General features: G+C 40.3%; 1 protein-coding gene across 1 annotated transcript; it reads left to right on the top strand.

Annotated features, from left to right (window-relative positions):
* Positions 1–1,560: 1,560 nt before the first annotated feature.
* On the top strand, positions 1,561–25,371 carry LOC101481238 (tyrosine-protein kinase yes). Its single transcript, XM_004546871.5, has 12 exons — positions 1,561–2,185; positions 12,892–13,195; positions 14,988–15,087; positions 15,618–15,716; positions 15,970–16,073; positions 17,870–18,019; positions 18,537–18,692; positions 19,104–19,283; positions 19,875–19,951; positions 20,274–20,427; positions 21,918–22,049; positions 24,073–25,371. Exons 2-12 carry the CDS (start codon positions 12,901–12,903, stop codon positions 24,279–24,281), a joined length of 1,656 nt encoding a protein of 551 aa, XP_004546928.1. The 5' UTR covers positions 1,561–2,185; positions 12,892–12,900; the 3' UTR covers positions 24,282–25,371.

Raw genomic sequence — 25,371 nt, 5'->3', positions numbered from 1 at the left:
CAACAGGAGATGTATCACTCCTGTAACATTCAGCAGTTGCCTCATTGTTCTGACACACACAACAAAACTATTGACTACACTACACACTAACTACACAAGATTCGTGCTAAACGTTGCAAATCTGTCACAGCTCAAAACACTGCTGTCACTCCTAAAACTTCCCCCCTTCCTAATCAACTAAATACCATGTTGCCATATCATTTTTTGATTGGTCGACATGGTACATTTTTCCACCAATAGGAAAGGCTGAGGGCAGGGGTTTGCTCACAGGCGGAGAGTGCTTTCGAGGTTTTCCTTATAAAACGCCGTTTTTACCGTTTCTTCCTGCAGTAAATATAAACAACGATAGTATTCAAGAAGGAAACCAAACATTGCATTTTTTTAATCATAACTCTGGTTTTACGTGGTCTATCAACACAATTTAAAAACTGGTATAAAGTCCACACTTTTTCTGTCAATTGTTCCGTCTGTCCTGCTCACATCTCCAATGGTTCTACACGTCATCAACGTGGCTTCACTCCACATCAGCCGCTTTGCCAGCTAAAACACCGGTGTCAGCACATAAGGACGCTGTCATAGCCTGTCAACGACGTTGATTAGCTGCGTATAGATGAACGTGAATCGCATTATTGGCTGGACTATGGGATAAGGTGGCACCGTTCTAATCCCATAAGGGAGCAGCCAGTCACTTACTGACTAACACTGCAAAACAGAATTGTTAAAGTTTTAATTTTAATTTCAAGTCAAGTTAGATTTTTTTTTCTGTGCGCAACGCAGATTTTCTGTGCGCAGAGACCGTGCCAGCAGTGCGCAATTGCGCACGCGCGCAGTTTAGAGGAAACATTGATAACAATAGTCCATTAAAGTGGATAGAATTACCACTGCAATACAAGAGCTTCACATTTTACAGACAAACCATGTGAAAATCACAAACGTATGCCGAAATGTTTCACTAAGTACTGTTAAAAGGATTCAAATAAACAGAAACATTTCACCTTAAAAACTTTTTTCTAATCAGTAGGAATGTAACAAATAAGATCCTGTTTCCGCAGATTAAATGTAGCTAATTTTATTATTTGAATTACAACACACGAATTAATCAACATCCTCACTTCTGTCTTTGGTATAAACTGAGTTATATTAACATTTTAAACCTAGATCATATAAATGTGGCAAGGTTGAGTGCAACACTGCACAGAACCACGTAGAATATTTCTATTAGCCATACTGGCACTGTAGTTTTGCATTGACGATTGTAAGAAAAGAATATAAAGAACAAAATGCAATTAATTAAAAAAAACACATTCAGTAAAACGTTGAGCGAACTTTAAACGATAAATGTTTTTAGGGTTAAAGCGTAAACATGGTGGGAGGCAAGTGATACAAATTAGCTTATCGTAACACCATATTATGTGAAATGCATCCCTGTGAAAGTTAAGCGTGATACAACGGGTGCGATACAGCAGTTCTCCCCCTGAACTGTAATAAGAGATGATCAACCAGCAGGGGGCGTCCAAGACCTGTATTTGTGATTGAAAGCGCTGCACATTTAGTCCCTTTTGTAAAGGAAGCCTTCCTTCACTTCACGGACCGGTCTGTTCTTAGTTGCCTGATTTTGTTTCTTTCTTTTCTTTCTATTCTTATTTCCTCTCTCCCTCAGTCATCATCTCTTGTCTTGGCTGATCTCAGACCAGCTGCAGCAGACGGATCTCTGTCTGTAACTCCAGCTGTGTGGCTCCAGTCCCGCAGGCTGGGTCGGCCATGTTGTTGTGTGGGGGTTGATGGAAGTTTAGTAGTAGGAAGTGGAGGCTACAAAGCGCTGGGATACTTCAGGGTCTCACTTTTTTTTTTCTTTGCTTTTTTTTTTAAAATCACTGTCATGCCGATGCAGGACTCATCCTCGCTGACCCGTCCGCTCTGACAACAATGACCGTCTCCTCCATCGCCCCCGCCATCCTCTCCAAGACTGCAACACTTAAGCTGCTTTGATTTAACTTCACAAAAAAAAGAAAAAGAAAAAAATCTGACCACAGTTGACTCTGCTGGATGCGTAAAGTGGGGATGAAGGCGACTCGGTTCCGTTTGAAATAACTCGGATATTTTTCTTTTGCTTTTTGCTGATCTGACTCGAGGGGAACAGAGGGGGGAAAGAGAAAACACCCACCGAGGACTCGGATTTGAGAAGGTAAATGAAAAGGGAAAAAAAGAAAAGTGGTCTTTGTCAGAGCAGCGGGATCAGATAAAGATGGGCCGAAGCGCAGCTGCTCGCCTGTCTGGGCTGTCAACAAAGGAAATTAGATGTCCAATAATAACACAGACATGCTTGTAGATTTTCTATGTAGTGTGTGAATGTTCCTTTATCCTGCAAACCAGCCGCTTTGTGTCATTTTATAGGACATCAGCGAGCAGTCGGCATGCTTTCAGTCCCAGAGGAATACGGTATAAGTATACTGGATTGCAGATGAATAATCAAAGTAACACAAGCTGAGTGTTCTGCAGTTTGATAAAATAGCAGGGGTCTAATTATCATTTCACGGTTTAATTATCATAAACACGAGTCTTAAATTGTCATCGTGGGATTATAGTGGTAAATTAGAGATTAATTGCCAAAAACCCGTGTGAGAAAAAATGGATTAAATCCTTATTTTCTCCCATTTTCTATGTGTTCACTTGTCAGCGTGTTAATTAGATTAAATAACTGAGAAAAGTTGATTCCACAGTGCTGGATTCGGATAAAGATGGGTTGAAAGAGAAAGAAGAAGAAGAGGAGGAAGAGGTTCGGGTTCTTTTTGTGATGCAGAGTCACTCATTTAACAGCTGAGTCACACTTTGAGGGGTTGCTTATTCTTCTCTCACTCCAACCTTTCAGTCTCCACTTTTAGGACACGGGCTTTACTTGCACACATGTTCTTTGAAGTCTGTAAACTGTTAAGACTTCAAGTGACTCGGTGTGGTGTCATATCCTGAACAGCTCTGCACTTTTGCACAACTATGTAAGTGAATCATAGCAGCTCTGAATCCTTATAAGGTCTGGCGAGGTTGGAGAGAAGGCAGTTGTGTTGTTATTCGGGCTTTGGAGTGTGATCTTTCACCCCTGGAAGGTTCCTGTGAAGACATTAAAAAGTTACAGCTTTTAATGTTACCACCGAAGCTGCTAGAAGTACTTATTGAATTGATTCATTTGTTGAAGTTTGCAGCTGTTGTTTTGATGTTTTTAATGCACAATTCCTACAGTTTGATGGTCTGAGTCATCAGTGGTGATGCAACAGCATCAGCGTTCTGGGAACACCTATGATGGGTTGGATGTCAGAGGGTTAAAAAGACAGTTGACAGTTTCCAGGCTGATCTGTTTGTAGAGAATATACTCAGTGGATCATTTAGTTTGTGTGTTTTTAGACTGATGTTGGGCTTAACAGCAAAATATTGTTTTCTTTATAGCTCAGGATACCTGAAGTGATGCCATTTCTTCTTTTGGCTGACATGAAACTTCTCCTTCTTTAAGGTCTTCACTGAACGAAGATACTAATAGTAGAAGATGTGAAATTTTGGAATTTCATCACATGATTGGTTAATAAGGTCATCTTCTAGCATATTAAATCAGTTCACCACTCTAAGAATGTTTCTTTTCATTATTTTTTTCTTTTTCAAACTCAGGACTTCACTCGCTTCTTTCTCCAGCATGTGAGGGAGTGAAATCAGAGCAGTGCTCTCCATGCGTGAAAAAAGAAGGCGCATGAACAAATATCTAAGAGTTGCCCTCTTATCAGCAGTCTGTAAGGGAGAGTTAGTTCTGATATTGCGAACAAAGCGCTCCAGTGTTTCCTAAACTCTGCTAATGCCACAGTCCACATGTCAAATACAGCTTTTGTTTCTATCTCAGTGAAGAAGACTCTAATCTAGGCTGTATTGGGGGTTTTGGAGTCACCTTTTGTTTTTCGATGTTGACACTTAAAACAATCGGTCCTGTTATGTGCTGGCAAAAGGATGATTCCCAAAAATAGCACGCCATTCAGGATTTCTCATGAGAGCTTTTATTCTGAAAAATGTGTGATGTCTATTCTCTGGCAGCACAGTAACTGACATGAGCACAACCACAAGCTCTTCATTGAAGTTTTGAGACAGGTTAAATAAAGTCAGTTATGATAATAATGTAAATAACCAAAACTGATCTTTTTCCTTTTTTCTGTTGGACTGAAGTCGAACACTGATGAGCGAGGAGGCTCTTCAAGCTAAACTTGTTCTCAGATCGATGTCAAAGTGTTGTAAGCCTCAGGATCAGCTTACTGTGAGCACGCTTGCAACAGAACTCAACACCCAGTGCAGAGTAAATCTCATTATGAACCATTTATTGATGTTTCTCTTGATGCTGCGGGGCTTCAGATCTCCACCGTCACATGACGTTTCTCCAGACCCAGATTTAACTCTTTGGCATCAGAGGAATGTCGCAGGCTGCATCTGTTGAAGATCTGAAGCCCATTAAAGCTCCACAGACCCGCCCAGTCTGCATCCGCAGCGACAGCAGCTAACAGCTGCCCGGCAAGATGCTGGGCAGTATTTCAGTAAGACCTCTGATGACTGATGGAGGAGGAAAACACCACCATACTACCCTTCAGCTAAGCTGCCAAGCTCTCACCCAGCCAACTATCAAGATCTAGTTAATCTAAATCTCAGAAGATTTGAGCCTGTTCAAACTACTGAGAGTCTTACTGTATCTTAGAATATCTTAGAATCAGGCTTCAATTCATGTATAATGCATGGCATGCAAAAGGAAGATGTAATAATTTATACTTCACTAGCACAGCTTTATCTTGGGTAACTTATCAGGCTAGCAACACTTTCATGTATCATATCTGCATATACAAATACTTCAAAAAGTTGAAAATTAAAAGTTAAAAACATCTAATGAAAGAGGTAAATCCAGATTTATTTCTATTTATTGCCACGGTAGCAGGCAGACACTCCTTTTGTAGCCATATATTAAATATGCATGCAGTGGTTTGAGGATTCCTCTTTTGAGTTTCAGCATTTTGACTCCCACCATATTGTTTGTTTGCTTTTTGGAGTCAGAAGTGACCATATTTAGATGGGAATCTTGAGTGTTAGGTTATCAGCAAACATTATCTATTCATACTCAGAGGTACTGGCTGCTAAACTACTAGTATCACTCAAAAACTACAACACACACTTCTTGGACGGACTCTTTGTTAAATAAACACACGCAGTCATGTTACGGTAAGATAATGGCTTTAAACATAATCCAAAAGATGAAACACCAACACAGTTGTGAGGTCTGTACTACAAAGCAAGATTAGTGTGATAGCGAGCTATGTCGGGGTTAAAGTCGGAGTTTTCTGTGTCACTAAAGTGGCTAAATCACCATGGTAACCTAACCTAACCTGGTTGGTTATGTGTTTGGTTTAAAATGTTTTAAAATTCACTAGAAGCGCCGCGTTTTCACTGAATTTTATTTACAGCATGTTTTATGTTCAATGTGTTTTATATGTGCAAGTTGTTAAGCTGTACCTTATTATCATACCGGTTGCTTCAGGAATGTGCATATAACAGTGAATTGAATTAGCATGGGTAAAAACTAGCAACAACTGCAGCTCTCACATTAAATAAAATTAAAAAAAAACATGAAACAATTTGTCCAATTATAAGTTCTGAATTGGATTTTTGATGGGGATGTCTCATAAAAGTTTGTGTAATGCTGCAGGTTATTCTTTGCAAGCAATCAGTTCTTTTCAAAGTGACTCTTTGGTCTATTTAACAATACAAAAACCAAAAGAAACAAGTTAAAATTCATATAAAAGCATAAAAAAACAGCAAATCCAGGCATTACTATAGCAGTAATAGGTAAAAATCAGATTTTGTTCTGGTTTCTGATCATGGGACTCCTCCACATTCAGCTTACTCATCTAAACATTGTCTCTGCAGCCTTCTTAAACACTCTGAACTGTGATCCCTGTGAAACTCTTCAGTATAATCCAAGAGAGTGACGGAAAAATGCTCTCCTCTCTGTCTTATCAGCGTTTTGTGAAGCCTCTGTGGAATTATCACTTTGTGGTCAGAGTCAGGGAAGGAAGCCAAAAGAAGGTCGCTGATAAGAAGTGTTCAGGTTTGAATTATCAGTCTTACAAGAGATCATGGAAAAAACAGGAGATGGGTTTTAACTGAAACTCAGATCACGTTAGCTTACGTAAATACACAAATGAAACAAAGCAGGCAAAAGAGTTCTTCGAGAAAAGAGTGAAAGCTTGAAAACGCTAAATACAAAAGGTTAAGGGTCTGAGTTGCTGTCTGAATCTCAGATGTTTATGGAGGGATGCAGTCCCTCGGGGGAACATCTGGAGCTGCCTCAGATGTCCAAAAATAGTCGTTTTTTTGGTTTATTATGTATTTCCTGTAATACTTGACAGTCTAAGGGAGCGCCAAGAAGCTCTCACATGCAGGCAGGCAGGTTTCGGCAAGTATCAGCTTTGTTGATGTGTCCTTGAGCAACTCACTGAATCCCCTGTCAGCTGTCTGTGCCACAGTAGCTCACTTGGCAATCTGACCTCGCTGGAAGAGGAATATTAAACAGAGATAGTGTCTAGTCTTTGGGTCTTTTGAGACTCTGTGGAAACAGAAGGAAGCTCAGCAGTGATGGAAAACATATTTATGTTTCTGTGTTGCAGGTATTTTTCACCTCTCTGTCGTTCATGCTACAGAAAAGGCTTCTGCTGGTGATATACAAGTGATATATAGATAATTTCTCAGTTTGTTGGGCTGGAAAATGACAATCTTTAATCTGAGCAGAGCATTTTTGTACCAAATGAAAAAGCTTTTATTCCATATCAACACCAATAGCGACACTGATACTTTTTACTAATAAAGCCAGGTTAACGTGGCTGTCTCTGAAGCACTTTGGGTCAGCTTCTGTTGTTTAAATGTGTACATGCTGTAAATAAAATAGATGTGAAAGTCAACGCAAAAAGGTTCTGACGTGTTTTCGAGGTGCATTTTTTTTATTTCTCACTTATTTAGCACAATTCAGTCAGCTAGATATTGAACTCAGAGGATAAAAACAAAGTATCAGTCCTATCGTACTAGTATCAATCCAGTACCAGCATTGGTATCGATACTGTCGATATTTGGGTCTATCCGCCCGCATCTAGTGATATGTCAAGCTTTCTTACTTACTGATCTTCTGTCTGTCTGTCAGAACATAGCAGTTCTTAGACAATAGCACCAAACCTTTCCAATCAGATAGTAAAAGAGGCCTTGGTTTATATGTGCATGTGGTGACATGTAAGCTTCCCCATTTTTAAACCCTTCACCTTCCTCTCTCATTGTTCCTTTATGGCTCCGACTGGTGCTACTGGGAGTCTTCTCGTGTTTGCATGCTGTTGTAGGTCATGTTAGCATCCTGGGGGCAGTGGGATGTTGTCCGCAATTAGAGTAAGTTACTATAATTAGCAGCAAGTCAGATTTTCCTTCTGGCTTCATGATTCTGCTACAGATCTTGTGTTGCGCTGAGTGCAAAAGAGAGTGAGGCATTTTGATGTTAGAGTGTGATTTTTCTTGTGATTGTGGAGGTTTGGGGGGGGGGGGGGTTCATGACAGCTATGCATGCTCACTGGCCTTAACATTGTTGCTGTTGCATCTTTTATTTTTGTGCCATATTTTCTCCTAAAGCTCTCGATTTTCAGTGTAGACAAAGCCTGTGGTGTCAGTATGTGATGACTGGCAGACTGACAGAGAGCTAACTGAGCTGATTTAGAGGCTTCAGGCAAAGCCAGTCCTCTTTGTATCGTCACAGCAAAGAGCCCTTAAGAGCCTCCTCTTCAGCTGATAGCCCTCATAATTCTGCTCATGTGAGAAGCCCATGAACACAACAAATATTTAATAGGCCAAAGTGACTGTAGAGTCAGAAGTCTTCTGTGTTTCAGCTACTGCCACCGGTGGTCACTCCTCTTTTTTTGTTTTCTGTTATTATCCTCTTAAGTTAAATCCACCATCCTCATAATCCTAGTCATTTAAGCTGGTAAAGCTGGCTATGAGCCCGTTTGGCCCCCTCCTCATTCAGCACAAGCATTCAGCAAAACTCTCCCTGTACCCTACATTTCATAACATTTCTTTCTTCACACAACCAGTAACAGGAATCGTATCTGAGTTTTTATCATTGGGGTTTTGGAAGGATATTGTGACACTGAGATAGGAATCTATCTGTTTAGTATGCTCCACTGCAGTTATAGCCCAGCCTTCAGTTAAACACCATATATCATAGTTATTGCTTCTGTATTAATACAAATAGGATGAGGAAGTGAGTGTGTGCTGACAGATAAACTCCTTTCAGTATCCGATGGGAATTTCAGTGAATTTAACTTGCTAGCTTAAAGTACAGAACCTTAAATGTACTGTCAACAGGCTGATAGCTTTGTTGTTAAACTTTTAACAGCATAAATCAAATTTAGGATTATTGTTAACACTTTTCATTTTTGATCAGCTTATTGATCATTGTATCGAAAAGCAAACAGCATGCTAACTTTAACAATTACCTAATGAACTCAGTATCTTTCTTTTTATGAAGACTAAAGCACTGTGAAGCCATGCTTATCAACCACTGTGATTTAATCTAATTGCTAACCAAATAGTCCATGTTGGTATTTTGCAAGAAATATTTTCTATGTTTGGTATCTTAGTTTATTGTTAAAGCATGCTAATGTTTCCTAACCCTTAACAAAAAACAAGAAAGTGCATACCAAACTTGGCTGCCACAATGCCGGATTTGAGTCAGTATTTGTGCTATATTAATAAAAAAGAAAATGAAATGAATATGCTATATTTAAAAAAACTAATTTTTGACTTTGTTTATTGTGAGTTTTGTCTCATTTTTGACAAATTAATTTCACTCAAAATCCAGGTTCAGGAAGGTGTAGGTTTTTTTTCCCAATATTGTGTAAAATCCTACAAAAAGAACAATTATATGATATTATCATATGAGAATATCATATATCATACGTGTGTGCAACAATGTAGTTTAAAATATCCAGTTTATCATCAAAGCCCAAATACAAAAGCTGTGACCACTTTCACGCATGAACTGTGGCGTAAACAGCATCTGTGAGACATCTGACAGCTGTTGAATTTGTCTTTCAGTTGCTGGGCAGATGCTTTGATCTCTCTGACTACATCTGATCAGATATCTGACTACATCTGATCAGATATCTGATCAGATGTAGTCAGAGAGATCAAAGCATCCACCCAGCAACTGAAAGACAAATTCAACAGCTGTCAGACCAGCACTGAAACCCTTCATTGCTAAAAATAAGTCTTGTAGCATTGATTAAAAAGACTAAACTTTGAACACACTGATTTTTTTAAAATCACTTTTAGGAGCATTTTTTGTAGCTTTATCAGAGGGATGGTGAAAATGTTAAACAAAGATCACATGTGAACTGAAGGCATCGCGTTTATGGCCGATTCTTGGTTCCTCTTTCCTTCTACAAGATTGATTTTTCCAAAGCAGAAAAGAAATCATCTTAACAAATAAGTTATTAATCCATTATCTCACTACATTACTACACTGACCAAAAAAACTGTGTGATGTGTAATTATTTAACAGCATTCTGGTATAGTATAAAAATAAAAGACACATACTTTATTTTTAAATCTCTTAACTTCAGTATTTATGATGATTTTGGGAGACTGACGTCACTTTTATGAAATGACTGAGGCCTTATTTTTGGAAGGAAAAACATTTCTAAAGTGCAAATATTCCCGGGATGCCGGCCAGTGTTTTACAGTGTGATAGCTTCACTGCTGACCAGGCGGGCCAGGCACCCATCTGTCTAAATGTGAAATACAAGGCCACCCGAGTCGACCACTGAGCAAAGCCCTCTGCTTTCCGTGACACTGGTTTTGTCTCGAGGTTAAAGGAAAGTTTGGTTCAGAAAAGTGTTTTTTTTTTTCCATGCCAACATTCTCAGCATGTCAGCTGCAGATCTAAAATCTGAGATCAGATTTACCGACATATTCATTTGAAGCTGTTTTTAAGAAATCCGTCTTTCTGACACAACTCCACTAACTGACCACCCATAAAAAATGTTTTGTGGAAGACGACCAGTACCCAGCATGACTTGCAACCTGCAATTTGCACAGTTTTATTTAAGCAAAGTGTTCTGAATCTTTGGAAGGTTTCTGCGGTTTGTCCCCGTTTTGTTGATTTCTTTGGCAGTTTAGCTGAAGAACTCGATGAACTCTTGATTATGAACCTCCCTCTACGATGAGGACAAATCCCTCCCACCTCCCAACATCAAGGCCACTGTTACAAAATCAAAGAGAGATGTATTACTGCACCAGTAGATCCTCTTTCACTGATGATTGTACGATCACTGCCCTGTAATTCAGTGCGCTGCTGTAACCAACTGTGCCGCCGTATTGCTCAGTAGCGCTGTGTTTAGTCTACTTCCACGCTGAACATATCAGCTCTTTATAAAAATCTTTTACCTCTTTTGTTTTACTGTCTTGGAGTGTCAGTAAACCAGCTCCTACTCTGCGTTCAGCCGTTGTTCTTGGCAAATGAAACCGTTCTGATCTCCCAGCGCTCAGACTTCTTTACGAGCGTATCTGATTGTCTCCACATTTTCCAGGCCTTCACTCCACAAAAGAATGCCTCAGTGTGACTCCATCCAAATTATGTTAGGAAGAGGAATGACAACCACGCCGATAGAGACACATCAATGCTTTAAATCTTCCAGCGTGGTCAGGCTGAGGCATTGATAGATTGTGAAATGGTAGACCACTTGGCAGAGACGTGTAAAAAGCAGAGGACTAAGATGCCCGGACAAAGACACAAAATCCAGGAATCTCAGGCTCGGACACAAAAATGACTCACAGTTTTGTCCGACACCGATTATTGTGTCGCTCATTTATAATCAAATTTGTAGTAATTTCCTTTTGCTGTCATTTTGTATCACTTTGTAATATGATTGTGTGGCTTTGAGTGTTTCTTAGTGGTTTTGTTGCATTTTGTTTCTGGTCAGTTTATGCTGTTTTCTGTGTCGCTGTAAGTATTTGTTGGTTGCTTTTTCTCTTTGCAATCATTTTATTCTTTTAATTATTACGTCTGTTTTGTGATTATCCGACGATGTCTCTTTATGGTTTCTTTAATTTTCTTTATAGTGGCTATTGGGCCTCCAACAAGGCTGCCTTTATCTGTACGTAGCTTTTATGAACATAATCTGTGACATAGCCAAGTAGCAGAAGATTTCCACTTTCCCTATCTGGCCTCAAGGTCACATCTCAGCTTTTTGCGCATGATGTGGTTCTGTTGGCTTCATCAGGTGGTGACCTCCAACTTGCTCTGGAGTAGTTCATAGCCAAGTGTGAGCCCGCAGGAATGGAAATCAGCACCTCCAAGTCTAAGGCCATGTTTCTTGGCCAGAAAAGATTTAAGTGCCCACTGCAAGTCAGGGACAAGTTGTTGCCACAAATATCTTGGTTCAGAAGTGAGGGGTTTGATTAACCCAAAGCTATGATATGTCAGTCTACATTCTTAACCTCAATTAATCAAAAAGTGAGATTGCAGATACACGGGGCAGAAATGAGTTTCCACCAAGGGTTGATTGGGGACTCAGAGTAGAGACTTTACTCCACATCGAAACGAAAAATATCAGGTGGTTCGGGCCAGAAACGGCCCTAACCAATCTGGCGCCCTAGGCAAGATTTTAGGTGGCGCCCCCCTACATCAGCAGTGTAGTGTAATGTTGTAACAAATAATATTTCTATTAAATAAGCTTTACTTTGCATTTTAATTAACGTGGGATTATTTTTTGTATTTAGAAATAATAGTACCAACTTTTCTTTTTTTTTCAACATTTGTGGCACTGGCGTGGTGCCCCCTGATGGACGGCGCCCTTAGCATTTGCCTATACGGCCTATCACAGCTGCTATCCAGGCTGGACGCCTTCGTTTGCTAACATCGATACACGAGCTGCCTCATGTTGCTTCCAGGTTGGGAAAGAATGAAAAGATAAACCATTTTCAAGCTTATTCTCTTGCCGGTCGTGTGATCGAACATTGCAGCGGACCACACAGCAAATACGAACCATGGCTATGCTTTCGCTCCTTTTTCACTTAGACCCCCAAAATGGCGGATCGGGCCAAAATCCTTTCCACGCCCACCCCCGTGACATCACGCTCCAAAGCCCTATGCCACGGGCCGGCCCTGGTTCGGGCACCCAATTAGGATGCCTGAGGGCTTATGTGGTCATTTTGTGTCTTATGATACTTCTGCTACTCTTTGCTGTAATTTGATTGATTTTTAATAAAAGGCATGAACTGTCACTTCATAGAAATGGACTGTGACACTTTGGCCCTCTGGATCTTTGGCATGTTGAACCCATTTGGTAACCATCCATGGATGGAGGGCCCCATACAGACTTGTCTGAATTGCAGCAAGGCATAAATGTAGATACTCCAAAGAAATATGCATTTCCCTATATAATGTGGAGTAGATTTAAATAGCATAAAATCTGTTATTTGTTTACAGAGTCTCTTGATGGAACAGGAGCGTCAAGTAATAGATGGTAATAGTGAAAATGACAGAACTGCACAGTTTTATCTACATGGCCTTGTTTGAGTGATTCAAATCGGATTTTACATTTATCCATATGTCCCAGTTACCACATGGCTTATAGTCTTAGAGGTTTTAACAACAATAAAATGATTCACATAATCATATCAGGTCAATACATTTTTATTTCATAATGCTTGTTCCAGTTCCTGCAGACCTTATGTTGTAGTCAGTAATCCTATATGCCCCTCAGCCCCTCCATCTATACTGTCTCATCCTCTTCCTCTGTTTACACTGAAATAATATCTTCTTGTTGTGTGTTCTTTCTCAAGGGTGAGAAGATGGGGTGCATAAAGAGCAAAGAGGACAAAGGCCAGACGATGAAGTATCAGCCAGAGAACTCCCAGGCATCTGACACCAATACCGCCACCACGCCTCACGTCGGTCACTACGGACCAGAACCCACCCAGCTGCAGCAGAGTCAAATTCCCTCATCTTCCTCTGGCTCGGGGGCAGTAAATTTCAACCACACCCTCACGCCGTTTGGTGGCTCTTCATCTGCCATTACTCCCTTTGGAGGAACGTCATCTTCTTTCTCCGGTCCTGTGTCCAACTCATTCTCTGGTTCCGTCCCCAGTGAGTAGAGTTTTACTGCGTGATGTCAATACTGCACTGATAATGGTGTTCATGCAAAATGAAACCACTGTTTACTTATTTCTTTATTATTTAAAGCTCAACATGTACATCCTATGGAGAGCTTTGCAGACAGATGTCTACATGTTGCTTCTGTCTAACACCAACTGCAGACATTCATTTGATGTCATGCGCACATCAAAATGTGTCCACTGTATTAGACCCGGTTGCTAGGGAAATATTTATTGGTATAGAAGCACATTTTGGTGATCGCATTTCTCTGCAAATGCTCGCTAACTACTAGCCGAGTGTTAGAAAAACTCAAAAAAGTGCACCACAAACCAAAAATGAAGAAAATTAACCTTAAAAATAAAAGTTGTGCCTCAACACTAAAGCTAGCGTATTTCAAAAGGTGCAAGCTTTACTTTGAAGCAAAATGATCCACGTTTGCAGTTTGTGTTGCACTTATTCACTTGATCCTACATTGTCACTATGATTGCTATGTGTCCAAAATGGTGGACAAGTTAATGTCATGTGGTTAGCAGTCACGTGTCTGCAAACCTCAATAGGACTGGAAGTCTTTTTATGGCCTGTCACCATCTAGTGATCTTCAGATAGAGTGCAGTTTTAAGTAATTCCTGCATTGACTCAATTTTTCCAATTCAGAACCAGTTTCCATGTTTTATACTGTCTGTAGTGGCTCTTGCCTATGTTGATGTTGGTCCTTCTGCTTATTCCCTGCAGAAGAGAAGATAGAAATCCTGATGTTTTCAGTTCAGTCCACCTTCAATCAATCAGCTTTTGACATGTATATAGATATATGTATATGTATATTCTCGTAAATGGAGAACAAATCTTTCACTGTTGGCTTTTTGGTATGCGTCTCATAATCCTTGACTGTGTAACTGAAGAGTTAAGCAAACAGACACCAACATGGGCTCATAAATCTGCCTTAAATCAGGCTTTAGTTTTATTTCATCAACATTACGTCCTCTTTGTTTTGTACTAATGCAGTCCACTTTTAACTGTCACATCACTGGCCCAAGTTTGATGTCCTGAATATTGATTTGAATGTTACAGTGACATAAACTGAAAGAGCTTTATGAAATAGAAAATTCCCATCACATATGCTGAGACGGTCAGGAGCAGAAATGCAAAGTAAACATAATTTGTATTACAGTAAAACATAAATGGGATAAAACATGCAAACATTATTAATATTAGGCTTAGCCTGGTCAGCATGCTGATCTGGCTTTACGGTGTGACAGCTAATGCCGGTCGTTGTTATTTGAAGTTGTTGGCGATAACAACTATCGGCTCTGATCACACAGCTTACAGCGATCCTGAGAGCCCTCCTGTTTAGGTGGGATTTAGGTTGTAATCCTCCTCCATGATGGATTATCTGCTCTCAGAGGGGGATAAAGGTGGCACTGCCATGGTATTTGCTTTCTGCAGGTGATAATAGAATTACTGTTGACAGCATTGTTGTCAGTGGTAGGTATATGAATATCATGTCTGGGCATATGGCTACACGGTAGGCAAAATATTGCATGGAAAGATAGAGCACCTGTGTTCTCAAAAGTGATATACTAATAAACTTTATTATTACATGGAAAGCAACACTATCAAATAAAACCAGTTTTATACGGTGGCAGTTGTTTACCATGTGTGTAAATTTCACCATGTCTTGACAGCATCTATTCTCAGTCATATTTCCATGCTGTTAAGACACAAACATTGTCGCATCGCTGTGATGTTATTCTTTTCAGTTCTTTGTCTCTTTTTATGTTGTTAGGTGGCGTTACATTCTTTGTGGCCTTGTACGACTACGAAGCCAGAACGTCAGATGACCTCACCTTTAAAAAAGGAGATCGTTTCCAGATCATCAACAATACGTAAGAATCGCTCCAGTTTCTCTCTCAGTTTATGAAGCGCCTGTATGAAAATGCTTCCTCGTGAGTACTGCTGCGATTACCAGATGCCTTTCTTTGTCGCAGCAATGCACAGCTGCACCTGTTCGCCGTGTGTCGGCCTCAATGAATGACTTAGATTGCCACTTGTCTCCTAATGCCAGCTTTCTACTGGGAACTGTGCACGTCTGCTCTGGCAGAAATGTTGCCCCGGGTTATATTATTGTAATGTAAAATAGATTAGTCTCATTCAGTCCCATTTAGATGTTAGCATTTAGTGTTAAACACATTTTAAAGACTGATTTTGAATCAAATAATGAGGTTTACAAGTGCAAACAAGATTGAAAAGAATTTCGAAGTATTTCCACAGGGCTTACCCAAAAATTATAAGCAATCATTTACAGTTTTTTTCCGTTCCAGGTATCAGTGACACTATTATTTGATGATCAGTCTTTGGTTGAGTGTTAACTGAACAAGTCATTTATCTCATCTCCTGTGTCGCTGTCACACTGCAGAGAAGGAGACTGGTGGGAGGCTCGCTCCATCAACACAGGAAAGAAAGGCTACATCCCAAGTAATTATGTGGCTCCTGCTGACTCCATCCAGGCTGAAGAGTAAGACCTTGTTGCTGCTTCTTATAACCTCATTACTCCAGCTATGAGAGCTGCACCAAGAAGCTATGACCTCATATTGCACAAAGCACGCTATCCAACATTAACAGCCTTTAAAAAGCTTTATGATGTGATTGTGACATTCAAAAGAAGGGAATGCATTAAATGCGTTCCTGCTTTTTTGTTTTTTGTGTTTTTAACCATTCAAGTCCTTAGTCACGTCTGAGCATTTTATTCAAGTGCTCTTTCTTTGCAGGTGGTACTTTGGTAAAATGGGACGCAAAGATGCTGAGAGGTTGCTGCTGAATCCAGGGAATCATCGAGGAACTTTCTTGGTGCGAGAAAGTGAAACTACTAAAGGTGATTATATTCAGCAAAGTGGGAGGAGTCGTTTCCGGGCGTGCATGGATTACAATCTAGCATGGTCACTGCAGATGTATCATTTCAGGTTCATTGTTATTTCTATTGTCACTGATCTCTGTCGTGCTGGGGTTTTGCTTCTTGCTGCTTTTTTCCCCCACCTTCAGCTTTCCACATGTAAGTGGGGAAAAGCAGGGAAGACCCAAGACAGATACTTATCGCCAAATATAAACTACTGCAAATGGAAATAGAAATGTTCTTTTGACTAAAGTGGTCCAGGCTGAAAATCCTGTTGCTGCATGGATCATGCTAGTCCATAGCAACTGAAGCACTTTCATGACTTCGTGGCAAATATAAACAACGACATAAGTAATAATTTTGCAATGCTAAAAAAAAGTGTTTATATGAAATACATTCACCACGTTAAATCACTCCACTTTCAGATTCTGGGTGGAAGGTGAGTAGGTCAACTATAATGACATGATACAATGAGACTGTTATAGTTGTTAGTGTTAGTATTAGTGAGTCTTTAAAAAAAGATGGACGTATCTCTATCAATGTTACCTGTTGATTTTAGCATTTTAAAGCTTCAACATTAGCATTTAGGTTGCTACCATGGCCTCTACTGACTCCAAAAGCCCCTTAGTAGTACCTCAGCCAGATGCCTTTAGTATCCTTGTATAAACCTGGTTGGATATTTGACCACTCTTTATTTAAATTGGTTGATTTGCTGGCACGGACCCATCTTTTAAATATAGTCCATAAATTATTGTTTGGAGTGAAGTTGGGGTTTTGAGATAGTCTAAGAACACAGCTGTCAGTGTTCTTAGATCTGAAAGCCTTACCTTTACCCCTCCAAAGATACCTCTAGTTATTGTTGTCAAATAGCTAATTCTTTGTCTCGTCTGACTGTAAGATTTTTCTTCCAAAGGCATTTGGTTTGTCCCTGTGCACAGGTGTACATTTCAGTCATGCACGAAGGTGCTGATTTTGGTCAGGGGCAATGTAAAACTGGCTTCACTGTGGACAGTGATGCAGGTGTTATAGCAGTTTTCAGTTCATGGCATGCTCAGGAATTGCAACGGAGGTCACTTACTGATGACTTTGACTATAGTACATTTGAATTCATGCTGTCACATTAATGGATGCACAAGTTTAACACTGCTTGTGTCACAGCTAAATCTTTAAAAAAAATTCTTCTCACCAACTCTAATTTGCAATAAGATTAAAGTATGCTTCATATTTGCTGTTCCTCGTCTAGATGAGTGAGCTTTCTCTTAGCCTGTGTGTGAGAAGGGTGTGGGGGCAGCAATCATTTTCTGCAGCACCCTGTAGCGCGTACGGATGCATAGATCCTGGTACTGTTAAAATAGTAAAGAGAACAAAACCTACAACAGTTACACAATTGGATCTGCATAAAGCCATGAGGAAGACTAATAACAGCATGCAGCTGCTTTAAAAGAATGAAGCAGCCAGCAATGGTAAGAACTCTCTGTAAAAAATAATTGCCCTGTGTTTGACTTCAGTGTTCAGGCTGTTGTGGTATTGATGTATTTAGCATCAGAAACTGATGGAAGAAACATAAGTCTCCAAAGCAGTGGAGGATACTTTTTTGTGCTAAGAATAACAACTTTGTAAGAAAAACATAAATTCACAGCTGTAAAAAAGGAAAATAAAAGTCTGAGGGAACCAGAGCTTTATCCTAGTTTGGAAGCCATGTTTTTTAACCACAACAAAGCCAAATCACTCACAGTTGTGCTTAAAAAAATGAAAACCACTTCCTGTATGTCCTCCAGGTGCTTATTCTCTTTCCATACGGGACTGGGACGAATCCAAAGGAGATAATGTGAAACACTACAAGATCCGCAAGCTTGATAATGGGGGGTACTACATCACTACCAGAGCACAATTTGACACATTACAGAAGCTTGTGAAACATTATACAGGTATGTACACAGGCAGCACTCCCTGCTCACTTGCTTTTTCTGTGTCATCTCATTCATTATTCATCACAGTCGTTCTTCATACCTCGAGGAATTATCCTGAAAATTACTCTTACTCACAGCTGCTGCTCTGTGCCACGCAGTTTGCCGTGCTTCCTTTAGGGTTACCACAGGAGATGAATGGCCTTTAATTTTAATAACAATTGATGGTGCTGTTATAATTTTGAAACTCACACCTCCTCCTTAGCCCGAAGAGAGCTGAGGTTAAGTCTCTGTGATCCCACTCCATTTCAGCTTGGCTCTCGAGAGCGCTCTGGTGTGTTAAAAAGCCACTTCATCTCATTTATATTTCATCGCAGCTGGGATGAGTGCATCTAAAGTCATCCACATCAAATGGAACGAATGATGGATGAAACTTTACGACACTGAATCCTGCTGGTTAAAAGACTTGTGTGTATTGGTGTGTGGCACTGCTGGGTGTAATGTGTCATTTTGATTTCTCTCGGTGTCTCTGTCACAGAGCATGCTGACGGGCTCTGCCACAAGCTGACCACAGTTTGCCCCACAGTCAAGCCTCAGACCCAGGGCCTTGCTAAAGATGCCTGGGAGATTCCCCGGGAGTCACTGCAGCTGGAGCTCAAACTGGGCCAGGGCTGCTTTGGAGAGGTTTGGATGGGTAAGGCCAAAGCAGCCACATGTTGTTTAGTAATTATCTATATTTATGTACATTGGGAAATACAGAATAAGCCCCAGTTTATATAGAAAATGTCATTGTCCATCTATGTTTATTGTCTCTGTCAGAGCTGGGGACTTATCCACTTCCTTCAGTTGCTTCCTCTTTTTGTTATATCATCTTTATCTCTAGAGATCGTATCTCTCAGGAGGAGAGAGCGAGCTGGATTTGTTTGCCGTGAGCCCGTATCCGCTCATCCCAGGGATATTTTGCGAGAATCGCATGCATGACAGCACATGTCTGAGCAATTACAAGACCTAATTAATGATATTGTCTCGCTCCCAGCCCATTAACAACACTGATTACCCCTGTTGCCTGTGGGCTTTTCTCTCTCCCGCATCTCCATCTCTGCAGGCACGTGGAATGGTACAACTAAGGTAGCCATAAAGACGCTGAAGCCGGGGACCATGTCACCTGAGGCCTTCCTCCAAGAGGCTCAGATTATGAAGAAGCTCAGGCATGACAAACTGGTGCCTCTGTATGCAGTGGTGTCTGAGGAACCCATCTATATTGTCACAGAGTACATGTCCAAAGGTACCGCCAATCCCTGGAGAATAACAGTACTCAGCTGTTTTCCTGTTACACGACACTCCTGAGGTCTATTTTTAGAGAGAAGGAAAAACAACATCAGGTGTGAGCCTCTAGATTTTTCAGGTGGATCACATGCCCTTGCTTTTTTTCCTCTTTAATTTACACATGGTGATTTCCTTGAAGGAAAAATGTAAATTTTATAGGCTTTTTAATTAATATGCTTTAAAAATTGAAGGTCCCTCAGGGTCCCTGGTGGGTCCCTGATGCGGGAAAGTGGAATGGGTAATTGAAAGCTGCAGCAGGTTTTCATAGAAAAAATTTTTCTGAGGTTACTCGGTGACAGATGCATGCCTACGTGTCTGCAGTCTTTGATGCACTCGGGTGCAGTGATTTCACAAAGACACTGACACTGACCTTTCCATACTTTAACTCCAAACAAGAAACATGGATCAGCTAACACTGTGAATCGCAAAATTAATTACTGTCCAACTTAATGCATTATTCACTTTAAGCTATTATTCCACACTCTGTAGCAGTATGTCGTTATGCAGCTCCCTCACATCCATTATGACTTCTCACACTTGCTTTTAATAGGAAGCCTGCTGGACTTCCTCAAAGAAGGAGATGGCAGACATTTGAATCTTGTCATGCTGGTGGACATGGCTGCAAAGGTGAGACCAGCACCTGTATCTTTTTTTTCTCCACTAGTGCAGAATTCACCTCAGTGCACTGCCAAGTATAGAGCTCTATTTTAAGCTTCTGACATTTAAAAAAAAAAGAAGAAAGAAGAAGAAGAAGAATCACAGCCTCAGGTAAACAAGTCCTCCTCTCCCAGATTTGGCACACTTTGCTTTTATTCTTACTCTTTGAAAATCAATCAGACATGAAGAGGTGATGGAAAGTACGAGAAGCTGAAAATTATTAGCTGAAGTGGCGAACGTGAGATGCTGTCTAACCATTTTGGGTTTCTTTTTTTGTGTGTTTATTTTAAAGATCGCTGATGGCATGGCTTTCATCGAGAGGATGAACTACATTCACAGGGACCTGCGTGCCGCCAACATCCTCGTGGGCGAGAACCTGGTGTGTAAGATTGCTGACTTCGGTTTGGCCAGGCTGATAGAGGACAACGAGTACACGGCGAGGCAAGGTGGGTACACGCACACTTAAACACAGGCTGTGTGAGTCACAGGTGAATGAGGTGTCAGGGCAGAAACAAAGAGAGCCTTACAGCTATGACGACTCCCGGTTGTCTCACCTCATGATGAATTAGGCTAACATAAGAAAAACCAGATGCTTCTTTTGATCTCTTATTAGCTTTGCCCTTCACATGTTGGAAGAATTTATCTCTGCTATTTCTGCTTCGCAAGCAGTGCCTTACCCTCATGAGAAAGTGGAGCAAGCTTTAGATGCTTCCAGTGAAGGCTGAAGACTGCAGTTTCCTTCTGAAGCTTGTTTTAGAAGCATCTGTGAAACTTAGGGAACAGTACTGCTCTACAAATTTAATTACAGTCTGAAGACCAGTGGCGTAGAAACAAGAGACAGTTGCCAGTGATGCTATAAAGAAAGAAAGGAGTTAAATACTAAATATGCTCACATTTTTAGTTTGAGATTTAGTAATTTATCACTAAAGTAGAGCTGAAGCTAATCGATATATCATGAGATGGATGAAAAAATAATCTTATAAACACACAGTCCTCAAATATGCTAAAAATGTTGCATTAGCAGCATATTAGCTGAGGGAAGTGGGGCACAGTTGATGGCCTGCTTAGGAGCAGAAAAACTAAATACCTGGGACAGAAGACTAAAAAGATACCTGTGAGCATCTGCTTGGTCAAAGATCTGAAAACTTGGTGGCTGTAAAAAATTCACTTAATCTCATAGACTGTATATAAAAGATGTAACTCCCGTGCCTGGAGAAACTGCGCTGGGTTCTCTATGACCTCAGTAAACACTTTTCAGATGGGTTTATTCTGTTAACAGCTACTTTTAAGACACTTGAATACAACATTACATTCATTTGTTAAATTATAGTCCTGTTTACAGTGAAATAAACAATAGAGCATACTGTTCTTAATAACACATAAGAGGGCAGTGTTTGTTTTTGTTTCTCTGTCACATCCATGTGTTTTAAAACACTGTGATGGTGACAGGGAAACATCACATTGAGACTTTGCTACACTAGATGATGCCACCATGTCTGTGTCCATCTTTTATTTACAGTCTATATATGAGTTCGTGACTGTGGCAGAGATCAATGAACTTTTGTTTGTGGTGCACATGACACTATTTCCATAAGGACTGTTTCTCAGGTAGAGAGTAGTTCAAATGAAACTGCTTTTTGAAATATATATTAATAAATACTTTTAATACTTTAGATATCTTTTTTTAATTATTCAAATGCAGCGTTCTTTATTGTATTGTTTATATCCGTTGTTACCCCTTAAACCTGTTTTCTCTGAGGTCTATTTAAAAAATCTGTATGACTGAGTAGGAAAATATAATGTGCTCCAAATTATATAACTATGGTTAACTGACCTTCCTGTGACTTCCTGGAAATGAAGACAGAAATTAGCCCATATGCCCTCTAGTGGCAGCACTTCACCTAACCCTCTCTCCTGTCTCCTCCATCACACGCAGGAGCCAAATTCCCTATTAAATGGACGGCCCCAGAAGCTGCGCTGTACGGCCGTTTCACCATCAAGTCAGACGTCTGGTCCTTTGGCATCCTGCTCACTGAGCTTGTCACCAAAGGCAGAGTGCCCTATCCAGGTAAGTGACAGGGTCAACACTAGCACACAGATATACACATACCTGGTGTGAAGAAAAGGTGTAGTGCACCAACAGAGCGCAGTGATTAATGACCAGAGCGATCAGCCTGCAGTCTGTCAGCAGACGTTGAGCTGGTGTGCTTGTTAATATCAGAGGATGAAGTGAAGCTGTCTGACATTGTCTGCACTGGTTGTTTATGGCTCTGTAGGGGGAGTATTGACATGTACACGCATGCACACACAGATAGCCTTACACACACACATACACAGACTCTGTGGCACATTTGAGATTAGATGAGACCATCTGGTGGGGGACGATCAGGAGATTGAACACAACTCTTGTTTATAACCATCTGCCAGACCGATTCTGCCCCAGGGAGCAGTGCCCGTAGCCTTCTGTGCTACCTTCACACAGATCAGGTTTATATGTGATGTAGCCTTGAAACTAATATTAGAGGTGTGTGGCTGAAGAGAATCTGATAATTGATTATAGAAGTAAGTTGACATTTTGAGAAATAGACACATATTTATGGTAAACCTGGGGAAACAGCTCACTGGGCTCTGTGAACAAACACCACTGGATTTTATACATTTGCATTTATATGTTTGAAATTGCAGGTATGGTAGCAGCTCAAGGTAGCCATATTCTTACCTCACAGGAACAATTCTCAAATTTAACAATATATTCTGTTGAGGTTTTTGCAAACACACATTTACTAACCATTTGATGTTCATTTGTCTGCCATTGTGGATGTGTTACACCCTTGGTGAGCATGTAGGATCAAGTAAATAAGGCCCAAGTCATCCACTGCCCGACTGTTGTATCACGTTTAAAAGGGCGGACAACTCTCAAGCAATCTGTACATGACATGGATTAATAAACAGTTTAGACCATAAAACAATCAGTAACATGTTTGTTGTCATTGAGAAAGACTCAGACCCGGCTCGGTGTTAGAAAAAATATATAAAATTAGGATCCTTCCAAGGTGGCTTCACGTTTTCAACCTGGTCAGGCCACATTCATCTTTTATATACAGTTGTTGTTTTATTACTTTTGGACAAAATCTATAAGCTAAGCTTAACTAACAGGTTGGTGTCTTTAGTAATAAATCAAACAAAAAGATTGTATTTCATTTCAAATGAATTATATGAAGCCTTTTAATTTGAGCAAATGTGCAGCTTCAGTAATATTGGGATTGAAAAATTAGGGATGGAAATTTGTGACTGATTTTTCTCAGTTTAAAGGTGCTAAATGATTACATGATTGGCAGGTCTGTCACAATATTCTTTATCTATTCTGTTTTAAATACACTTTTATGATAGGCAAATCAATTCACAAGTCTATAGGACAAACTCCCATGGAGCCTAAGCAATCCCAAATCTTGTCTTGAAATCAAAATGTAAAAGAGTGAGTGATATGTTTCCTTAAAATGTTTATTTAAAAACATAAACCACATGGACTGTTGGCTATAAATTACTAATGCTACCCAGTCATGTGCAAAGTGTTAAGGCCTCCTGCCACTGGGATCCAATGCGTCAATACAAGAGCAGTAAATTTAGGTCAGCGTAAAGAGTAATATCACAAAGTGGTAACAGAAGGTGCTTAGTTTTAATTATTAACATAAATAAATCAATTAATATTAAAATGCAAGTGAAGAATTTCAAGCTGAATTTCTTATATTATTGGGGTCCACCTGCAGTACAGATATATGATTTGCCTATTACTACTTTATTTATTTATTTATTTTACATGCAGCATGGATATCATCAGCACCATTATATTGAATGACATTTTTTTTTAATCACAACTTGCTGCTGTAGATTGATATTCAGCAGGGAGGGGATTTGCTAGGCTTTCAATCCTTTCTGTTGATGGTGGCTGTGATTTTAATGATGCACTCTGGATTTTCTGTGGAACATGCAGCCTCCTGAGCCCTCTTATCTCTTCTTTTTCCATTTGGAAAAAAAAGGCTTGAACAAAAGCTCTTACAGCCCTCTCTGTCTCCACTCCATCTCCACCTCAGGTATGGTGAACCGGGAGGTGTTGGAGCAGGTGGAGAGAGGCTACCGCATGCCCTGCCCGCAGGGTTGTCCCGAGTCCCTTCATGAGATGATGAAGCTGTGCTGGAAGAAGGAGCCCGACGAGAGGCCAACCTTCGAGTACCTGCAGTCCTTTCTGGAGGACTATTTCACCGCCACAGAGCCACAGTATCAACCTGGAGAAAACCTATAGCCAGACTGGACTCTTCTGTGTATCCCTACGCCCAGAGGAAGCTTGTTTAATGACAAGTCCAGAAAAAGTTGACCGGAAACTGCCAGTCACACAAACCACTACTTGCTCTACATTTTCTCTCTTCCTTTTTTTCTGTTTCCAGTGTCCACACAAGATTTTGTTGCATTTCATAATTTTGTGTTAACCTACGGTACTACTCAAGTCTTAGATGTGTGAATTTCTGAATATGACTGTGGTTTCCGATTTCAGAGAAATGTTTCAGATACACTCCACGTGGGATTCTTACTCCTGTGAAATAAGCTGTGACGAAGCCTCGCGGACGAAAAACCCACTGAGAAAAGCCGGCCGTCGCACTCATTTGCCTCCAAATTTGTGCTGTAACAATAAATTATGCAACATAATGATTAATTGTTGATAAGAAATAATATATTTTCCTAACGGGGAGACATTCTCAGGGTGAGGTTGATGGTCCAAATTCCACACGGCTTATCTTTATTCACGTCAGCAGTTGCAGTAGACATGATTAAGATTGTGATAAACTCTGTCTTTTTTAAAAAAGAACAAATATGTTCCTAGAATTTATAATCTCACGGACATTGATTTAAAGCTTCATTTGAAGACTTCCCCTCGCTGTCCATCATCCTCCAGAAGAGACTTTGTGATTACAATGCCATAATTCTTTGTGTCCCTCACTGCCCCGGTTACTATAATCCCACTGTAATCGCTGCAGAGACATGCTTACATGAAAGACGTTTGTATAGTGTGTCACTGGGTCTATTTAACGTTTAAACAGGGATGGGATGAAACTCAGACTCTCGTGTTTTATGGTGACTCTGCAAAAACTGTTGTTTGTATGGCAGTGATGTGTATGATAGCTCTTCTCTTTGCTCCTGTATGGACTCGACAGGACAATATTATATTGTTATTAATTCCAGTTGATGACCGAGCTTGTAATGAAGGGCTTTATAAACTCCTCATTTTGTATGATTATTGATAAAATTGACAAGACTGCAAAGTTTACCGGGGAGGCAGGTTGTGGGTGGAGACTCACCTGGGGAATTTGTACAATAAAACGCGATTTTACACAGTG

This window comes from Maylandia zebra, linkage group LG9 (assembly GCF_041146795.1).
Source record: "Maylandia zebra isolate NMK-2024a linkage group LG9, Mzebra_GT3a, whole genome shotgun sequence".
In the NCBI taxonomy this organism is placed as follows: Eukaryota; Metazoa; Chordata; class Actinopteri; order Cichliformes; family Cichlidae; genus Maylandia; species Maylandia zebra.
This window is presented reverse-complemented; position numbering and strand designations above follow the sequence as displayed.